General features: G+C 48.4%; 1 protein-coding gene across 2 annotated transcripts in view; it reads right to left on the bottom strand.

Annotated features, from left to right (window-relative positions):
- The window catches only part of WDFY4 (WDFY family member 4), a 240,142-nt gene extending 224,108 nt beyond the window's left edge, over nt 1–16,034 (bottom strand). The window contains exons 1-2 of one of the 2 annotated variants that reach the window (XR_004646538.1): nt 15,868–16,034; nt 6,472–6,737 (exon numbers count right to left, since the gene is read on the bottom strand). Coding sequence is in view for 1 of the 2 variants with exons in the window: in XM_034776723.1 (XP_034632614.1) it covers nt 6,472–6,720 (249 nt within the window). In the remaining variant the exon portion in view is untranslated. The remainder of the gene's footprint in view (nt 1–6,471; nt 6,738–15,867) is intronic. The other variant, XM_034776723.1, reaches the window with a different exon arrangement.
- Between the last annotated feature and the right edge of the window lie 383 nt (nt 16,035–16,417).

The following is a 16,417-nucleotide window of genomic DNA, read 5'->3' as shown; positions in this document are numbered from 1 at the left end:
AGTCACAAGAAACTTGCAATGTTTTGCTCCAAAATGGCATCAGTTTGGAGTAACCGTTTTTTCACATGGAAGTGAGTTCATCTTGGGTGAAACCCTCAAGGTTTAAAATTCTGGATTTCAACATTTCCTTGAGACAAATCCAACTTTGCATGGAAGTGCTGGAAAATGCTCTTTTTCACCACTGCTGAGACACTGCCTAAATCATCCTGGGATGAACAATTTCACTTCCACAGGTCTCTGGTGGTAGAATCAGGACTCCGCTCCCCACAGAGCCCACAAGGAATTACACTTGCTGACCAGGAGCCAGATCGCAACTGCCCCATGGCCCCTTATTGCCAGCTAGGCTAGTGCACTAGAGCCGGAGGATAAGCAAGTGTCCCACAACCTCCCCTAGGAAATATCCGCTTCCAGGGCTCCAGGCACCAGCCAAGCAAGCTCGTGCTTGGGGCGGCAGATTGTAAGGGGCGGCATTCCGTCCAATCCTAGGGCGGTACGGCTGCCCTATTTTTTTTTTTTTTTGGCTTTGCCTCCGGGTCCGGCCACCCTGCACCCTGGGTTTTTTTTTTTTTTTTTTTTTGCCTTGCCTCTGGGTCCAGCCTCCCTGCACCCAGGGTTTTCGGTTGTTGTTTTTTGTTTTGCCTCCGGGTCCGGCTGCCCTGTGCCCTGGTTTTTTTCTTTTTCTTTTTTATGGCTTGGGGCGGCAAAAAAGTCAGAGCCAGCCCTGTCCGCTTCCCTCAGCCCAGCTGTGTCGCTCAGGGGAGGGAGCTTGGGGGAAGGGATCCCCCCCTGCACTCACCAGCAGCAGCAGAAGCGGAGCAACCCGGCCCCAGCCAGCTCGATGAGTGCAGCAGGGGAGGGGGGACCTTTCCCCAGCCCCCAAGCAACACGGCTGGGGCAGAGGCAAGGGAAGCGGAATGGACTGGGGCCGTGTCGCTCTGCTTCCCACCGCCGGTGAATGCAGGGGGCGTCCTTTCCCCAACCTCCCCGCACTCACCGGCAGCGGGAAGTGGAGCGACGTGGCTGGGAGCTAGCAGAGTGGAGCGGGCTAGGGCCGGGCTGCTCCGCTTCCCGCCACTGCTGCTGGTGAGTGGGGGGGGGAGCAAGGAGGGACCTTTCCCCAATCCCCCCACCCCAGCGACATGGCTGGGGCCCGGGCAAGGGAAGCGGAGCAGGCTGGGGCCGCGTTGCTCTGCTTCCCGCCTCCAGTGAGTGTGTGGGGGGGGAAACCTTTTCCTAATCCCCCTCCCTTCCCCCCAGCAACACAGCTGGGGTAGTGGTAGGGGCAGGGGCAAGGGAAGCGGAACTGGCTGGGGCCGCATCGCTCTGCTTCCCGCCGCCGGTGAGTGGGGGGTGGGGAAGAACCTTTCCCCAACCTCCCCGCACACCACACTCGCCGGCAGCGGGAAGCGGAGCGCCACGGCTGGGAGCTGGGGGAGTGGAGCAGGCTGGGGCCACATTGCTCCACTTCCCACACTGCTGCTGGTGAGTGCCCCGGCCCCAGCCCCAGCCCCAGCCCCCTTCCCGGGCTCCACTGCGCCCAGCGGCTTCACCCTCTTCCCAGCCACCATGCTCGTGATCCTGCCCCACCCCTACCCGCGGCTCCCGAACCCTGCCCTGCCCTGCTCCCTGCACGGCTGCTGACCTCGCCCTGCTCTCACCGCCAGCTGCTAGGATTTAAAATCCAAGCCGCCCACCGCTAGGCACCATGGGAATGCCCCCTCCCACCCAGTTTAATGGGACAGGCATGCCCTCTGCGCCGCGAGCTGACAGCTGGGAGCAAAGAGGTGCTTCCAAGGTCTCACCCCGCAACGTCGTCCCCGCGCGAGTGTAAAAATTAAAAAGGCGCCACTTTTGGGGAATGTGCTCAGTGGGGGAGCAGCCACTCCCCCTGCTCCCCCCCAGATATGCTACTGCTAAGGAGTGGGCGGCCCCTAATCCAGTCAGAGCGCAACGGGGGAACCCGGAGAGAAGCGCTGCTAGCGAAGGGAGAACAGAAACTCAGGGCGAGGTTGCGCCCTCTGCAGGGGTTGTGTGGCACTGCTGCACTGTTCCAGGCAACGCATGGGGAGGGGAATGGCATGGCACAGCCTTTAATGCAGGGGTGGCCAACCTGTGGCTCCGGAGCCACATGCGGCTCTTCAAAAGTTAATATGCTTTTCCTTGTATAGGCACCGACTCCAGGGCTGGAGCTACTGGCGCCAACTTTCCAGTGTGCTGAGGGGGTGCTCACTGCTCAACCCCTGGCTCTGCCACAGGCCCTGCCCCCACTCCACCCCTTCCTGCCCCCTCTCCTGAGCCTGCCGTGCCCTCGCTCCTTCCCCTTCCCCTCAGAGCCTCCTGCATGCCACAAAACAGCTGATCGGGAGGTGCGGGGAGGGAGGGGGATGCGCTGATTGGTGGGGCTGCCGGTGGGTGGGAGGTGCTGAGAGTGGGGTGGGGGAGCTGATGGGGGGGCTGCTGACATATTACTGTGCCTCTTTGGCAATGTACATTGGTAAATTCTGGCTCCTTCTCAGGCTCACGTTGGCCACCCCTGCTCTAATGTGTTTAAAAAGCATATGGGCCCTGCCGACAGAAGCCAGCCAAGCTGATAAGCGCCTGAGTCAAAGCAGAGTGTCTTTTAAAGGTCAAGGCTGAAATGCTGGTCCCCTGGAAGTCAGTCAGAATTTTGCCATTGACTCAGAGGGGTAAGGGTTTCCCCCCACACATACAAAGTCTGTTGTAGGCAGGAGGAGGGCAGGTTCCTGAACTTGGGACAGTCACACTTGTATGCGAACAAATCCCCAGGGGAAGGAGAAAGTGGCAGCTGAGTGAGGCTTTCGCTTTTCACCTGATAGAACATTAACCAGGCCTTTGTGCTACACGAACACACAGGCACAGTGTGGGAAGCCTCAGGTTTAAAACACTCAGGCTCACCAGCAGCACACCTTCACGTCCCGACAGATCCGGACGGGCCGTTGGCTGGTTAAGCAGTACAAAAAAGGAGTGATGGATGAACACAAAGCGTTTGCTCATTCATTCATTGGGGCAGATCATTCACTGCTCCTGAGAGTTCAGACAGCTGCCGTTTTACTGGTGAAATACCGGCCAAACCCAAAAGAGTCATGGATTTTATCACAAGTGACTTATCTGAAAACATGGACTGGAAAGGATATTATTTATCAGCTGTCATGGACCATGTTGTACCTGACAGGCACAGGCCTGAGTTAGAGGATGGCCAGAACTGGAGATGGGGGAGCTTAGGTGTGGATTTCACAGTCCTTCCTGGAGCACAGAATCAGAGCAATGCAGAGCTGGAAGGGACCCAAAAAGTCATCAAGTCCAGGCCCCTTCGCAGAGGCAGGGCCAAATAAACCTGGACCATCCCTTACAAGTGTTTGTCCAGCCTGTTCTTAACAACCTCCAGTGATGGAGCAAAGAGTCCTGTGGCACCTTATTGACTAAAAGACGTATAGGAGCATGAGCTTTCGTTGGCGAATACCCACTTCTTCGTGGATGATGGAGATTCCACAATTTCCTTGGAAGCCTGTTCCAGAGCTCAACTACCTTTAGAGTTAGAAAGTTTTTCCTAATATCTAACCTAAAACTCCCTTGCTGCAGATTAAGCCCATTACTTGTTGTCCTAACTTCAGTGAACGAGGAGAACCATTGATCACCACCCTCTTTATAACAGCCCTTAACATGTTTGAAAACTTGTCAGGTCCCCCCTCAGTCTTCTTTTCTTGGGACTAAATACAGCCAATTTTTTTAACCTTTCTCTACATGTTAGGTTTTCTAAACCTTCTATCATTTGTGTCTCTCTCCTCTGGACTCCCTAATTTGTCCACATCTTTCCTAAAAGGTGGCATCCAGAACTGGACACAGCACTCCAGCGGGGACCTCACCAATCCTGAGTGAAACAGGACAATTACCTCCCGTGTCTTACATACAGCACTCCTGTTAGTTAATACATCCCAGAGTGATATTAGCCTTTTTCGCAGCTGCATCACATTGTTGACTCACATTTCATTTTTGATGCACTAGAAGCCCCAGCTCCTTTTCAGCAGTACTGCCACCTAAACAGTTATTCCCCATTTTGTAGATGTGCATTTGATTTTTCCTTCCTAAGTGAAGTACTTTGCATTTGTCTTTATTGAATTTCATCTTGTTGATTTCAGACCAATTCTCTAATTTGTCAAGGTGGTTTTGAATTCCAAACCTGTCCTCCAAAGTGCTTGCAACCCCTCCCAGCTTGGTGTCATCTGCAAATTTTATAAACATAGTCCCGACTCCATTATCCAAATGGATTAACAAAACTATTTAATAATACTGGACCCAGGACCGACCCCTGAGGGACCCCATTACATACACCCTCCCAGTTTGACAGTAAACCATTGATAACTACTGTTTGATTACGGTCTCTCAATCAGCTGTGCACCCACCTTATAGCAATTTCATTTAGACTACATTTCCCTGAGAATGTCATGTGGGATTGTATCAAAAGCCTTAATAAGAAATGAAGATATATCATATCTTCTGCTTCCCCACATCCACTAGGCCGTAAGCCCATCAAACAGGAAGTTAGGTTGGTTTAGCACAATTTTTTCTTAGCAAATCCATGCTGGCTATTCCTTATAACCTTATCCCCCAGATTGTTTAATAATTTGTCCCAGTATATTTCCAGGTATCAAAGATAGGCTGACTGGTCTATAATTCCCATGTCCTCTTTTTAAAGACAGGCACTATGTTTGCCCTTCTCTAGTCCTCTATGACCTCACATATCCTCCCGGAGTTATTGAAGATAGATTACTTCTGAGTAGCTGGTCACCATTCAACTTTTTAGAGAAGACTGAAACATAATAGGCACTAAACCCCACAACCTTCTTGATGTCATAAGTTATTAGATCTCCTTCCCCACTAAGTAGGGGACCTACACTTTCCTTCCTTTTCTCTTGCTCCCAATGTATTTAAAGAACCTCTTTTTTTTTTTTTTTTTTATTGCCTTTTATGTCCCTTGCCAGATGTACATGATTTTGTGCCTCCCAGCACACATGGTGCACTATGCTCCCAGTCCCTGCCTTTTCCCAACTCCTTTGGGGCTATTTGGCCCCCGGGGGAGGGAATTTGCATACAGCAATCTGTTCAGCTATGCAAAAGCTACGAACAGTCCAGACCTCTGGTTCCTGCCTCCCCACATTCCTGTTGAGAAAGATTGCCTTGACTAGTTGGGAGCAGAAAGAGTAACTTTGGTGACTAATCAATCACACACCATGAATAGCAAAAACTTGCCCCCAAAACGGGGTGTCATCAAAACCAAGAAACTTTTGCAGGAAAATATCATTGTGGGAGGATATGTCTGAAATCTGGATCTAAATGTTCTGGCCCATCGCTACTTGGATCTTCAGGAGAAGACTGACTGACTTACATGCTGAGATTTGCAGCTAGATTGAGTTTGAAGCCATGGCATCCTTTATGCAGCCATAACGTATTTGAAACTAGGAACAATTTTCTATCCATCCCAGTACGTTCTATTGCCGTGCCTACTGCTGTAAGAGCAGAGCTCCTTTCACCACTCTGGCTGCATATTTGTCCCCTGTCAAACAAAAGCAGCATTCCAAGTTTCAGTCAACAGCAGAGGATGTGGGAGATGGTGAGTGTAGCACCTCTGGAAGTAGCACTCACTGAATTTTATCCTGAAGCCTCTTGCAAATGGGAGCTCTGGGGGTAAGTGTCTGTAGTAAGTGGCAGTACGGCCTAGGGGTTAGAGCACTTGATTGGAATTCAGGAGATCCAGGGTCTATTCCTATTTCTGCCAATGGCCTCCTGGGTGACCCTGGGCAAGTCACATCACCTCTCTGTACCTCAGTTTCCCCTTCTGTAAAATGGCTCAGAGCACATAGTACATATTGCAACAGACACATGAACCATCAACAGCATGATTGTTACAGTTAACTGGCTTTCATGTGGAAGTGTGCCCTTTGCTTTCTTTGTAAAGCACCTTGAGATCTACCAATGAACAGGGCTGTGTAAGAGCTAGGTATTATTATTCCAAGAATTTGATCTGGACATCATTTACTCTGTGCTCTCTATCCATCAGGTTGCATAAACCAAACAGTTTGCCCATCCCAGCCTAACCTGTACCCAGATGATCCGCATCCTTTCTTAACAAGGGGCACCGCTGGTCTAACCCTTCCCACACCACACCAGTCCCAACCCCGCTTTGAAACATGCCCATCCACTGGCAGATCCTTTGCTTCTAACTGCCCAGTCCCACAAAGCGCAGCTTCCCAGTGTAATCACACACACTGCAGGAGCTATTAGAAGGGTGGCTGAAGGACAAAAGCACCCCACGAGGGAGCTACAGAACAGACTCCGTGGCATACAGGGCATACGCCCACCCACCGTGTAAATGACGACCATGCTAGGTGCAGGGCAACAGAGAATTAGGGGTAAAGCCTCTAGCCAGGCCCCTAAGATAGCAGAAGAGCAAACCTTTAGGAAGAGGGGAAGGAAGCCCAGCAGCCTCCTCTGCTGCTCTTCTGGGATGAGATAAGGAGACGCCTGCTCGTACTCCAGAAACTGCTTGGCTAGGGTGTCCCACAGGAGAGCGGGGCACTGGTGCTGCCCCTCCCCACTGGCCTCAGGCTGCGCCGGGGCATCCACATCGTCAGGTCCTGGCTTCTGCCCTGTCTCATCCAGGAAATCCCCCTGCTGCTTCGGGAGCTCCTCTGCTGGGTCCATCCCGTGGCCAAACAGACCTGAGTTTAAAAACAAGGGTTATTTTAAAGTTGCCAACCCTCCAGGATTGTCCTGGAATCCCCAGGAATTAAAGATTATGTTATGCGATGAAACCTCCAGGAATATGCCCAACCAAAATTGGCAACCTTACTTATTTTCTTGTAGGATTTTCCATGAAGAGCTGATTGACTGCTCTTTGCACAGGGGAAACAGCCAGACTCAGTCTCAGTTGCTTTCTTTTCAAACTAAGGGCAGCCACCAGAATAAACTCTCCAGGAGAGAGCACATGGTGTGGGTTTCACTTGTAACATGCTGCACTTGCTGTCTCACCAAATGGCAGTTGCAGCCCATTAAAGGTGCAATACCCAGAAACAGTCTCAACACTCAGAAACTGCTGAGTAACAGATCCCTGTAGTTAGTTAGTTAAGTCTTTCCCAGTCAGAAAGGCTAACCAGCCCCCCAAGCTCCGCAGTTATTTTTCTTGCTCTTCTATTAATCCCTTTCACTTTGTACACATCTGTTGGGTGTCAGCATGCTCCAAACGGGATGCAGAATTTATATGCCGTCTCAAAGGATCCATGTACAGAGGCCTCATTGCTCCAAGACATGCTCCCGCTGGTCATGAATCACCAAATCACATGAGGTGAAGTCCTGGCCCCACTGAAGTCAATGGCAAAATTCTGATAGACTTCAGTTGGGGACAGGATTTCACCCAGTGCCTCTTTCTTGCAGCCATATCCCCTTGTGAGCTCAGCTGTAACTTGCTGTCCACTATCACCCTTAAGTCTCACTGCTTCCCATGTCCTTCCTGGCCATTTGGGCTCGATCCTGCAGGATGTGGAGTGCTCCGGCCCCGAGCCGGAAAAGCACGTAAGCATGTTAGTGGGACTGCTCATGTGCTTAAAGTGAAATGCAGTGCCTGGCAGCTCAGCCTGGAGCAGCTCCCTTATTCTGTGCCCCCCCCCCACTCAGTCACGGCCTACCACCCCCTTTTTCTGTGCTTCCCTGCCTCAGTTCCCCTCCAGTCTCTTCCTCCTCATTCAGCCCAGTTCCACACCCACCACACACACACACACACACACACACCACCACCACACACTCCTCTGCCCACCTTACTCCCTGTCTATTCCATTTGCCATCATCACCACTTCCTCCTCGGGGCAGGTTCCACGCTGGCAGCCACCTAACACCATGCAGCACAGCTGCCTCTAGTGGCACCAGGTGCAACTGCAGTTCAGCCAACCGCATGCAATTCAGGCTGGGCCGCGGGAATGCATGATACCGGGCTGTCCCGCCTCTGCCTTGAAAGGTGGCATTGGGGGGAAATCAGGGAACTGCAGACGGCTGAAGACAGCAGGTTCCAATTATTATTTTCTACCATCTCTCCTTACAATCGTTTAATTGTTACATCTAAGCTCTCTACTCATTGCTGAGAACAACCCTAACAAGCGCAACACGCAAATGCTATAGAACTAGCATAGGCTTTACCTCTTGGACAGAGAAAACAGATCGAGTACTAGGTTAGGACTCGGGAGACCTGGGTTCTAGCCCTGGCTCTGCCGCTGGCCCACTGGATAACCTTGGGCATGTCGCATCCCCACTCTGTGCCCCAGTTTCCCCATTTGTAAAATGGAGATGAAGATGCTGACCTGCTTTGTAAAACACTCTGATATCTATGGATTAAAAATGAGGTATTATCCCTAGAGGGTAGCACCCTTTGAATGGACAGCTGAGCCCTCACAGGCAACAGTCAGAACCTTTCACCACTAGGGCTAGCTCATGCCCCTGCAGGCCAGAGTTGGGGTGAGTGGCCCAGTGTGGGGGGAACTGGCCAAAGTAGGGGAGTGAGTCTTCCAGTAGCCTGATTTCCACTAAACTTAGGCCCACAGGGTGCCCTTTTGGTGCTGCAGGCAGGGGAAGCTCTATGGTGCCCTAAACTTATTCTCACCCTGAAGTCACTGCCTCGTCCCTATATCCAGAATGTCTGCTCCCTGCCATGGGTCCCTGTGAGGTCACCGCCGCACTCCTGTATCCAGAGTCATAACACTTCAATAAGGTTCTGCCCACTGATACCTAGATCATTCCCTGGAATTTTGGAATTAATGAGATGCATTTTTCAAAAAATTACCACGAGACAGACAGAGAAATGCCATGGAGTCGAATGTAAGGGCTCACTTCACTTGCCCAATTTATTAGTACATGAATTAACATGAGAGCGGACCCTTCAATACAAATTACACTCCACACACAAGTTAATATATAGAAAAACAATGGCATACTTCCTATGCATATGAAATACAAGTTTTTTCTACATGGGCTGCTTACTCTTGATTCCAGATAGTTAATAAAAATGTTAAAGGCAGTATAGCCAACCCAAGCATTCAAAATTCATGGGCCCCCCAAAATCATGAGTTTGGCTTAAAAATCTTTAGATTTTAAGAAAATACTACATTTGATATTCTTTCTATTGGCTACCTGCTACTTTCTGAGCCATAGGGTGTCACATTTCCAAGCTTTTCTCATCAACACTGAGGGCTAGAAATTTGTTTTTTTTTTTTTAATGGAAGTTGAGATTTTCATATATTCACATGACTCTCGGAGCTGGGACTTCAACTTAAACACCAAATATCATGAGATTCACAATAAAATCATGAAAATTGGCAATGCTGTAAAGGATGAATGAATTTTGAAAAATTGGAAAAATTTCCATGAGAAATTACAATATTTCAGCATTTGTTCTTATCCCAATTTGGGACAAAAAGTCAAAATATCAAAAAGTTTAATGTAACAAAGTTCTGAAAAATTTTGGTTCAGAAACATCAGAAGATTTCATTTCAATAGTTCCAAATAAAGGAAACATTTTGACATTTTTGAATCAACATATTTTGTTTCGGTTTGTGAACCAAATTGAAACACTTACTTTCAGGTTGGCTGGATATTAATCTGCTTTCCCTGAGGTGCCCAGGTGCCTTATGGGAGTTATAGTTTTTAGTGGCTCATGCCCCCATTCTTCTTTATGAGTTGTGCTTCCCAACCAAATAACATCTCCTATGATGCTCACTGGTCTCACGACTTCCATAATGCACCACATCAGTTCAACTAGAGAGAAGACCACAGTGAGCCCTGGGAGATGTAGTGTAACCAAGAAGCCCATACTCTAATGGATAATATGGGACATGAGCAACATAGGAGATTAAGGGTGAATTGATTCAAAATGAAATAGTCAACATCAATATGTTGGGGGTGATTCAAAATAGTTTATTTTGATTTTCCCAACAGAAAACATTTCTGCTGGAAAATTTCAATTTGTTCTCCTGAAACTTTATTTTCTGTTGAAAAAATATTTTGAGAGAAAATCCCCAGCCATCTCTACTAAACATATCTTAAATTCTCTCACCACAACCAGATTAAACAGTTAAAGCTTAATGCTCATTTGCTCTCCAGCATGTATGCTGCTTGTTTACTATTGGCACTTTGCCTAGCTTGTGCACTGAAACCAGCCTGGTCGGTTTCAGTCCCTGGTTCTCACACAGTAGCCCAGAGCTCCAGTGAGGGGGATATTTTTACCATTTCATGGCTGTTCAGTGGCCCATGTGGAACAAATCTGTGGTCATAGCACTTATCAATACTCTTTGCTAGTAGTCACAGCAGGAAGGCAAGGGGGAAATGGACATGGAGACAGAGCTATGGGGTTAGTTCTGTACCTTTGAGTCAGGGCTGTAGGCAGGGCACCAAAGGGGAAGCTTGCTCCATCACTGAATAATCAGGAGACGTCAGTCTCCAAGGCTGTTGATCTGGCACTTGTCACCAGCATCCAGTTTTTTTTTAAAATAAGTAATTAATGAAGACAACAACATGACATAGGCAGAACGTGTGCAATGACAGCACTGCAGAAGATAGACAGGAGGACCACGTGCCCTATGACTGAGCGGGCAGAGCATTTGTCATGCTTTATTTTTGGCTCTGGTAAGACGACATTGCTTGGCCTCAGCCCACTTCTGAGATGCATATTGCCTCAGAAGAGTCTGGACTTTTCCAAGGGGGCTAATGAAAAGTGTGTTCAGAGCCAGTCGTTGTCAAAGAGGCAGCCCTTGACCTTCGCAACAAGTCCGAAGGGCATCCCTTCTTCATAACAGTAGTCTCACTACCTTGGTGGTAGCACTGCAAAAGCTAAAGCCAGTTATCGCCAGCAGGGAGAACACTGGATTTAGGTATTTTTCTGCCTCTATGGCTGGATCCAGCAAATGCTTATTCAGGCGAGTAACACAGTATAGTCCGATGCAACTCGCCAGGATTACTTCCGTGAGTAAAGACCAAAGATGGTCCAATGATAATAATAAGCCTATCTACCTTTCATAGGGCACTTTTCATCAGTAGACATCAAAGCACTTTACAGTGGAGATCAGTATCCTTATCCCCATTTTCTAGATGTAAAAACTGAGGCACAGGCGGTCAAGTGACATAGGCCAGTGGCAGATCCAGAAATAGATAAAATTATTTGATAATTGACAAATTTATGAACTGTCTCTTTTTTTAAACTAATAATTTATTTAACTTTTTTTTTATTATTAGCCCAGCTTAAATGAGGCCTACTCACATGAGTAAGGCACTGAAGGTTTGGTCCCTTAGGGTGAAATCATGCCCCCTACTGAAGTCAATGGGAGTTTTACCAGGGACTTCAATGGGGCAAGGATTGCCCCCAATGTCTATGATTCTGTCATTCTGAGCCTGTAAAGTTAAGTAAAGAGAGAGGAAAACACAGGAAAGTATTGGTGGCAGGTACCTAATCAGAGCTGAAACTACTCTAAATTGAGATCATTATGCAACCCAAAAAGCCCAGGCTTGGTTACATTCCCTTTCACTTAGAACACAGTTCACTCTTTCCATCCCAGAAGTAGAATTTATATAGGGAAACCACCATAGGCGGCGCAATCTATGGGCCCGTGGTGCCTGGGCACCAGGAATATTCCTGGCCCAGGGCCCAGTTCCTGCACTGTTTGAGGCTGGGTCTCTCCCTTGGCCCCACCTGCTGTCCCTGGGCACTCCCTCCGCGCATCCTCCAGGAGATTTAAAACGGCCCTGGGACCCCCACCCACCACCGGCAGCACAGCGGAGCTGAGCAGCTTCCTGCCTGCTCGCTCCACGTGGCTGCTGGCCCCTGCAGCCCCTGGGCGGGGTGGGTCGGGTCTGTGTCCACGCGCACTGTTCCCACCCCAAGCACCCCTGCAGCCAATAGGAAGCTGCGGGGGCAGTACCTGGGGGTAACAGTGCGCGGAGGCCCTCCAGCCCGATCTGCCTAGGAGCCCCAGGTAAGCGCCACACTTCCTCACCCCCTCCCAGAGCCTGCTCCCCCTCCCCTTTCCCACACACCCCCTCGCACCACCAAACTCCCTCCCAGAGCCTGCACCCCCACTCCCTACCCCAACCCCAGCCTGGAGCCTGCACCCAGTACCCAAACTCCCTCCCAGAGCCTGCACCCCAGACCTCCCTACCCAAACTCCCTCCCAGAGCCCAACCTCTCACCCCTTCTGCACCCAAACTCCCTCCCTGACCCTGCACCCCTCCTGCACCCCAATCCCGTGTCCCAGCCCAGGGCCTGCACCCCAGACCTCCTCCCCCCACACAAACTTGCTCCCAGAACCTTAGGCAGGTTGGGGGTGGAGTTTGGTGAGTGCAGGCTCTGGGCATTCTGGGCACCACCAAAATTTCTACAAACCTGCCACCCCTGGAAACCACTGATGTCTAAATCTAGGTGTACATGCCATCTCTTCAAAATGGAGGCTACAGCCTATCCCATTACTGATACCTCTAGTCTCGGGGGAAGATGCATTAAACTTCAAGCCAAGAGACACTGAGTTAGTCCAGTCCCAAGTCTTCTGCTGATTGCTGTTGAACAAATATTTCTCTTCATAGTGGTCCCTTCTTAATCATAAGAGTCCCTTCTGGCCTTAAAAATCTCTGAATTCCTTGAATTTTCTAATCCTCTTAAAAGCTAATTATTCTGTTGGAAAGATCTGCTACCACGGAGCTAGCATCTGAAACCACTAAAGCAGTGGTTTTCACCCAGTGGTCCATGGACCCCTGGGTCCACAGACTATTTCTCAGATTTCAAAAGGGGTCCGCACCACCATTCAAAATGTCTTAGGGGTCTGCAAATGAAGAAAGGTTGAAAGTCACTGGTCTAAACAATTTTAAGAGGCCCCTTGTGCTTGTGTTATTGCCCACCTTTAACACTGATGATGGTCGCTTAGGATCTAGCTATTAAGCACTGTTTTCTTTTTAGTTTTGATAAGTTATGAAACATCTTTACATACCAAGATGACATGGAACAAGAGTCTTTAAAATACAATAGTGTTTTTAAAAGGGACATGAAAGTAAAAATATACAAAAGGCCCATTGCTGTTATTCAGAAAGTGGCAGCAAGTAAAAAAAGGGGAAGTGATACTAGTACAATTTTATCTTTTGTTCTAAATGACATCTGTATGAAATCACAGTGCAAAGTGGCTGGGCCTTCTCTGACTGAAAAGGGGCAAATGGAAAATGGGGTCTGGTGGTGAGAAACAATCAAAGAACCTCACTAGCTGAAATAGTGTAGCTCTTTTTTTGTGGTTCACTTTATCGAGAATAAGTTGTACCTACACAGGACCAATCCCCACACCAGACCACATTTTAGTCCACTGTTCTATTCTGTCTACCAACTACCAGACTGCTCAGAACTTGAGAGATTCAACTGAATGATCTTGTGAAATGAGAAAATAGTCAGTTGAAGACAAGTCCCAAAGTAAGATGCTGGATCAAAACATCTGGGAAGTTTAGCTCCAAACTCCGCAGCTGGGTCTCTCTCCATAAGCAGTTCTCTGCTCCGACTGTACAATAAACCCCAATGTTCTGGTGAGCATCAAAAACAACTAGGTCACCGAATCAAAGCTGGAAGCATTCTTGGGTCCCCTACTCAATTTCTCTCCAGCCAGGCAAGGACCGCTGTTCTCCAGTGAATACCCAGAGACTAGTTTTAAATGCCCCAAATGACGAGGCTTCAACCAGCTCCATTGAGAGATTATTCTACTGCCTGACAGATCTCACTGACTGAAAGTGTCTCCTGATATTCAGTATACATTTTTCTTTACTTAATTTCATCCCATACATTCTAGGTCTATTCACTCTTAGGCTAGGTCTACACTATGGGAGGGGGGCGGTCGACCTAAGATATGCAACTTCAGATACGTGAATAGCGTAGCTGAAGTTGCGTATTTTAGGTCGACTTACCTGGCTGTGAGGACGGTGGCGAGTTGAACCGCTGCCGCTCCGCCGTCGACTCCGCTTCCACCTCTTGCCGCAGTGGATTTCTGGAGTCGACGGCAGAGCGATCAGGGATCGATTTTATCGCATCTTCACTAGATGCAGTAAGTCGATCCCCAATAGATCGATTGCTACCCGCCAATCCGGCGGGTAGTGAAGACGTGCCCTTAGCTCCCTCAATTAATACATACATTAAACAGAATCCAAAGCCAGAAGGGACCGTTGTGATCATCTAGTCCTGTATAACACAGCCCAGAGGAGAATTTCCCCAAAATAATTCCTAGAGCAGATCTTGTAGAAAAACATGCAATCTTGATTTTAAAATGGTCACTGATGGAGAATCCACCACGACTCCTCTCCCTCCTGGCTGTTTGTGCCCTTTCATGCTTGTAGAGGGCATCCTATTCCCTCATAACTGTCAGTTGGTCAAATGCTACATATTTACTTTCCTTTATCATTCCATTTAGTCAATCTCTTCTGTCTCCTAATCATCTTTGCTTCTCTTCCCTGAATTCCCGCTGATCTGATCCGTTATTTACAAACTTTCAGCCATGCATCTAGTGTTTGAACCGGGAATAATATATGTCACAAGGAAAATCTAAAAACATATAGTTTACACTGTGATCCCAGACTATATGCTATACAAAAACTAAGAACTTAGTTAAGGTTGCTAAGTGCAACTCCCCTCCCACCCTTTGTCTGGTCTCTTTAGATTGTAAACTCTTTGAGGCATGGCCTGTCTCTTCTTCCATGTTTGTACAGCACTGAGCACAATAGGGCCCTCTCTTGGTTGGGGACCCTAAGTGTTCCCTAAACAAAAATAAGAGAAGATGGACTATTAAACATACTGACAAATGTGGAGAGGGTTGTACACTGTCTGAAGGACAGGTGTCTTTTCACAGGATACGGTCCTTGGTTTCTGCAGCAATATGATTAACATAACATCTTGTCCAGTTCAGAGACAGCATGAACAGGCATGACTCCATTAAAGCAAATAGATTTAAATCAAGATTGAATTTGGCCCAACGTGGTGTTCTTATTAGACCACATTTCAGTTGTGTGGGTGGTTTGCTGCCTTTATTTCAAAGCAGGCCTTTCTATACTGCATTTTGGCAAATCATTAATTCTTTCTCGTGTTCTTAAGGGCTTCTCTGTTTGCTTTGCTCTGAACAGCCTTTCCATGCACAACAAAAGCGTAGTTATGGAACATTAATGTTTGGCCTGCTTTCGTTCTTTCCACTGGGGGGGGGGGGGGGGCAAAAAAAGAAGCTTGCAATCACCTTGTCAAGTCAGATTCTGCACTAATATACCCTGTACCCCTGTTGGAGTCAGTTGGAGTAGCATGGGGGATAATGCAGTGAGGAATTGCACTTATAAGGTACTGTCCAGCCGTCAGTGAAATATTGTTCCCTGATGCTAAGTAGAACATTGGACGCTGCTAGTTACCCACAGGCAGTCTAACGATAAAAGCTAATCTCCGAGAGAGACCCTCAAGAAGAGCAGAATGGAAGCCAGGTCAACATAAATCACTCAAAAATAGAAGTATATGAGAGCTGGAGGCAATTACAGCAAATCAAACAACTCTGCTAACAACAGCAGCTGATACATTCTGCACCTATAATCCCTCTGCTGTCCCTAGAACAAAGAACCCAGACTCGTGTGTATCCCTGCTGTTCCACTCTCTCCCGACAGCCCAACACCACGTTGAACTTTCACAAAAGCCATTGCCATTTGAAATGGACTCTATCAAAACAAAGTGTTTGGTCAGTACAACAGACGCCATCTACTTTGTTACAGCAGTGAACCCGTCACTTCCAATTCCAAACCAAATCTGAAAAGCAGGTGACATACCTGGGCATGCAGGTTCAGTGACTTCCAGTGCTAGCAGTTGCTATATCCAGGAAAACCGGCTTTTCTTCTTTTGTCTGTGACACAGCTGTCCTGCCAGGCATCTTAAAGCGCTCAACAGCTCCCACTCTGCTCTTTAAACTTTCCACTGTGAATCACTTGGTTAGCTGCTGTGCTTATTTCCTGGGGAAAGCAGAAGTGGAGAAGCACAAAATGAACCACAAGCTACTGGAGCCAAGAGGCACTCAAACCAGCTCAGATGACTCAGAGCAGCTCAGCTGGTGTATAGAGCTGCCAGGGAGATGGGCTTCTTTCTGGTCCCATACATCCGAGAGTTTCCTTGCTCCAACATTAACAATTAAATGGTGTTTTCTTTATGGTTTGCTGAATTGCTAGGGCAAGGGGCTGGCTTGATAGCCCCGGAGACTGAAGCCCTCTCTCTTCATCCACAGGACATGGGCAAGAAGCAGCAGGAGCTTCCCTCACCAGTGCGCCTTTGAACTGGAGATGTCACCTCGAAATGCTGTTGAGTCTTTGGCCTCCCCGCTGAGCT

The sequence above is a fragment of the Trachemys scripta genome, chromosome 7 (genome assembly GCF_013100865.1).
Source record: "Trachemys scripta elegans isolate TJP31775 chromosome 7, CAS_Tse_1.0, whole genome shotgun sequence".
Lineage (NCBI taxonomy): Eukaryota > Metazoa > Chordata > Testudines > Emydidae > Trachemys > Trachemys scripta.
Note: the sequence above shows the minus strand (reverse complement) of the source record. Positions and strands in the feature narration are given on the sequence as shown.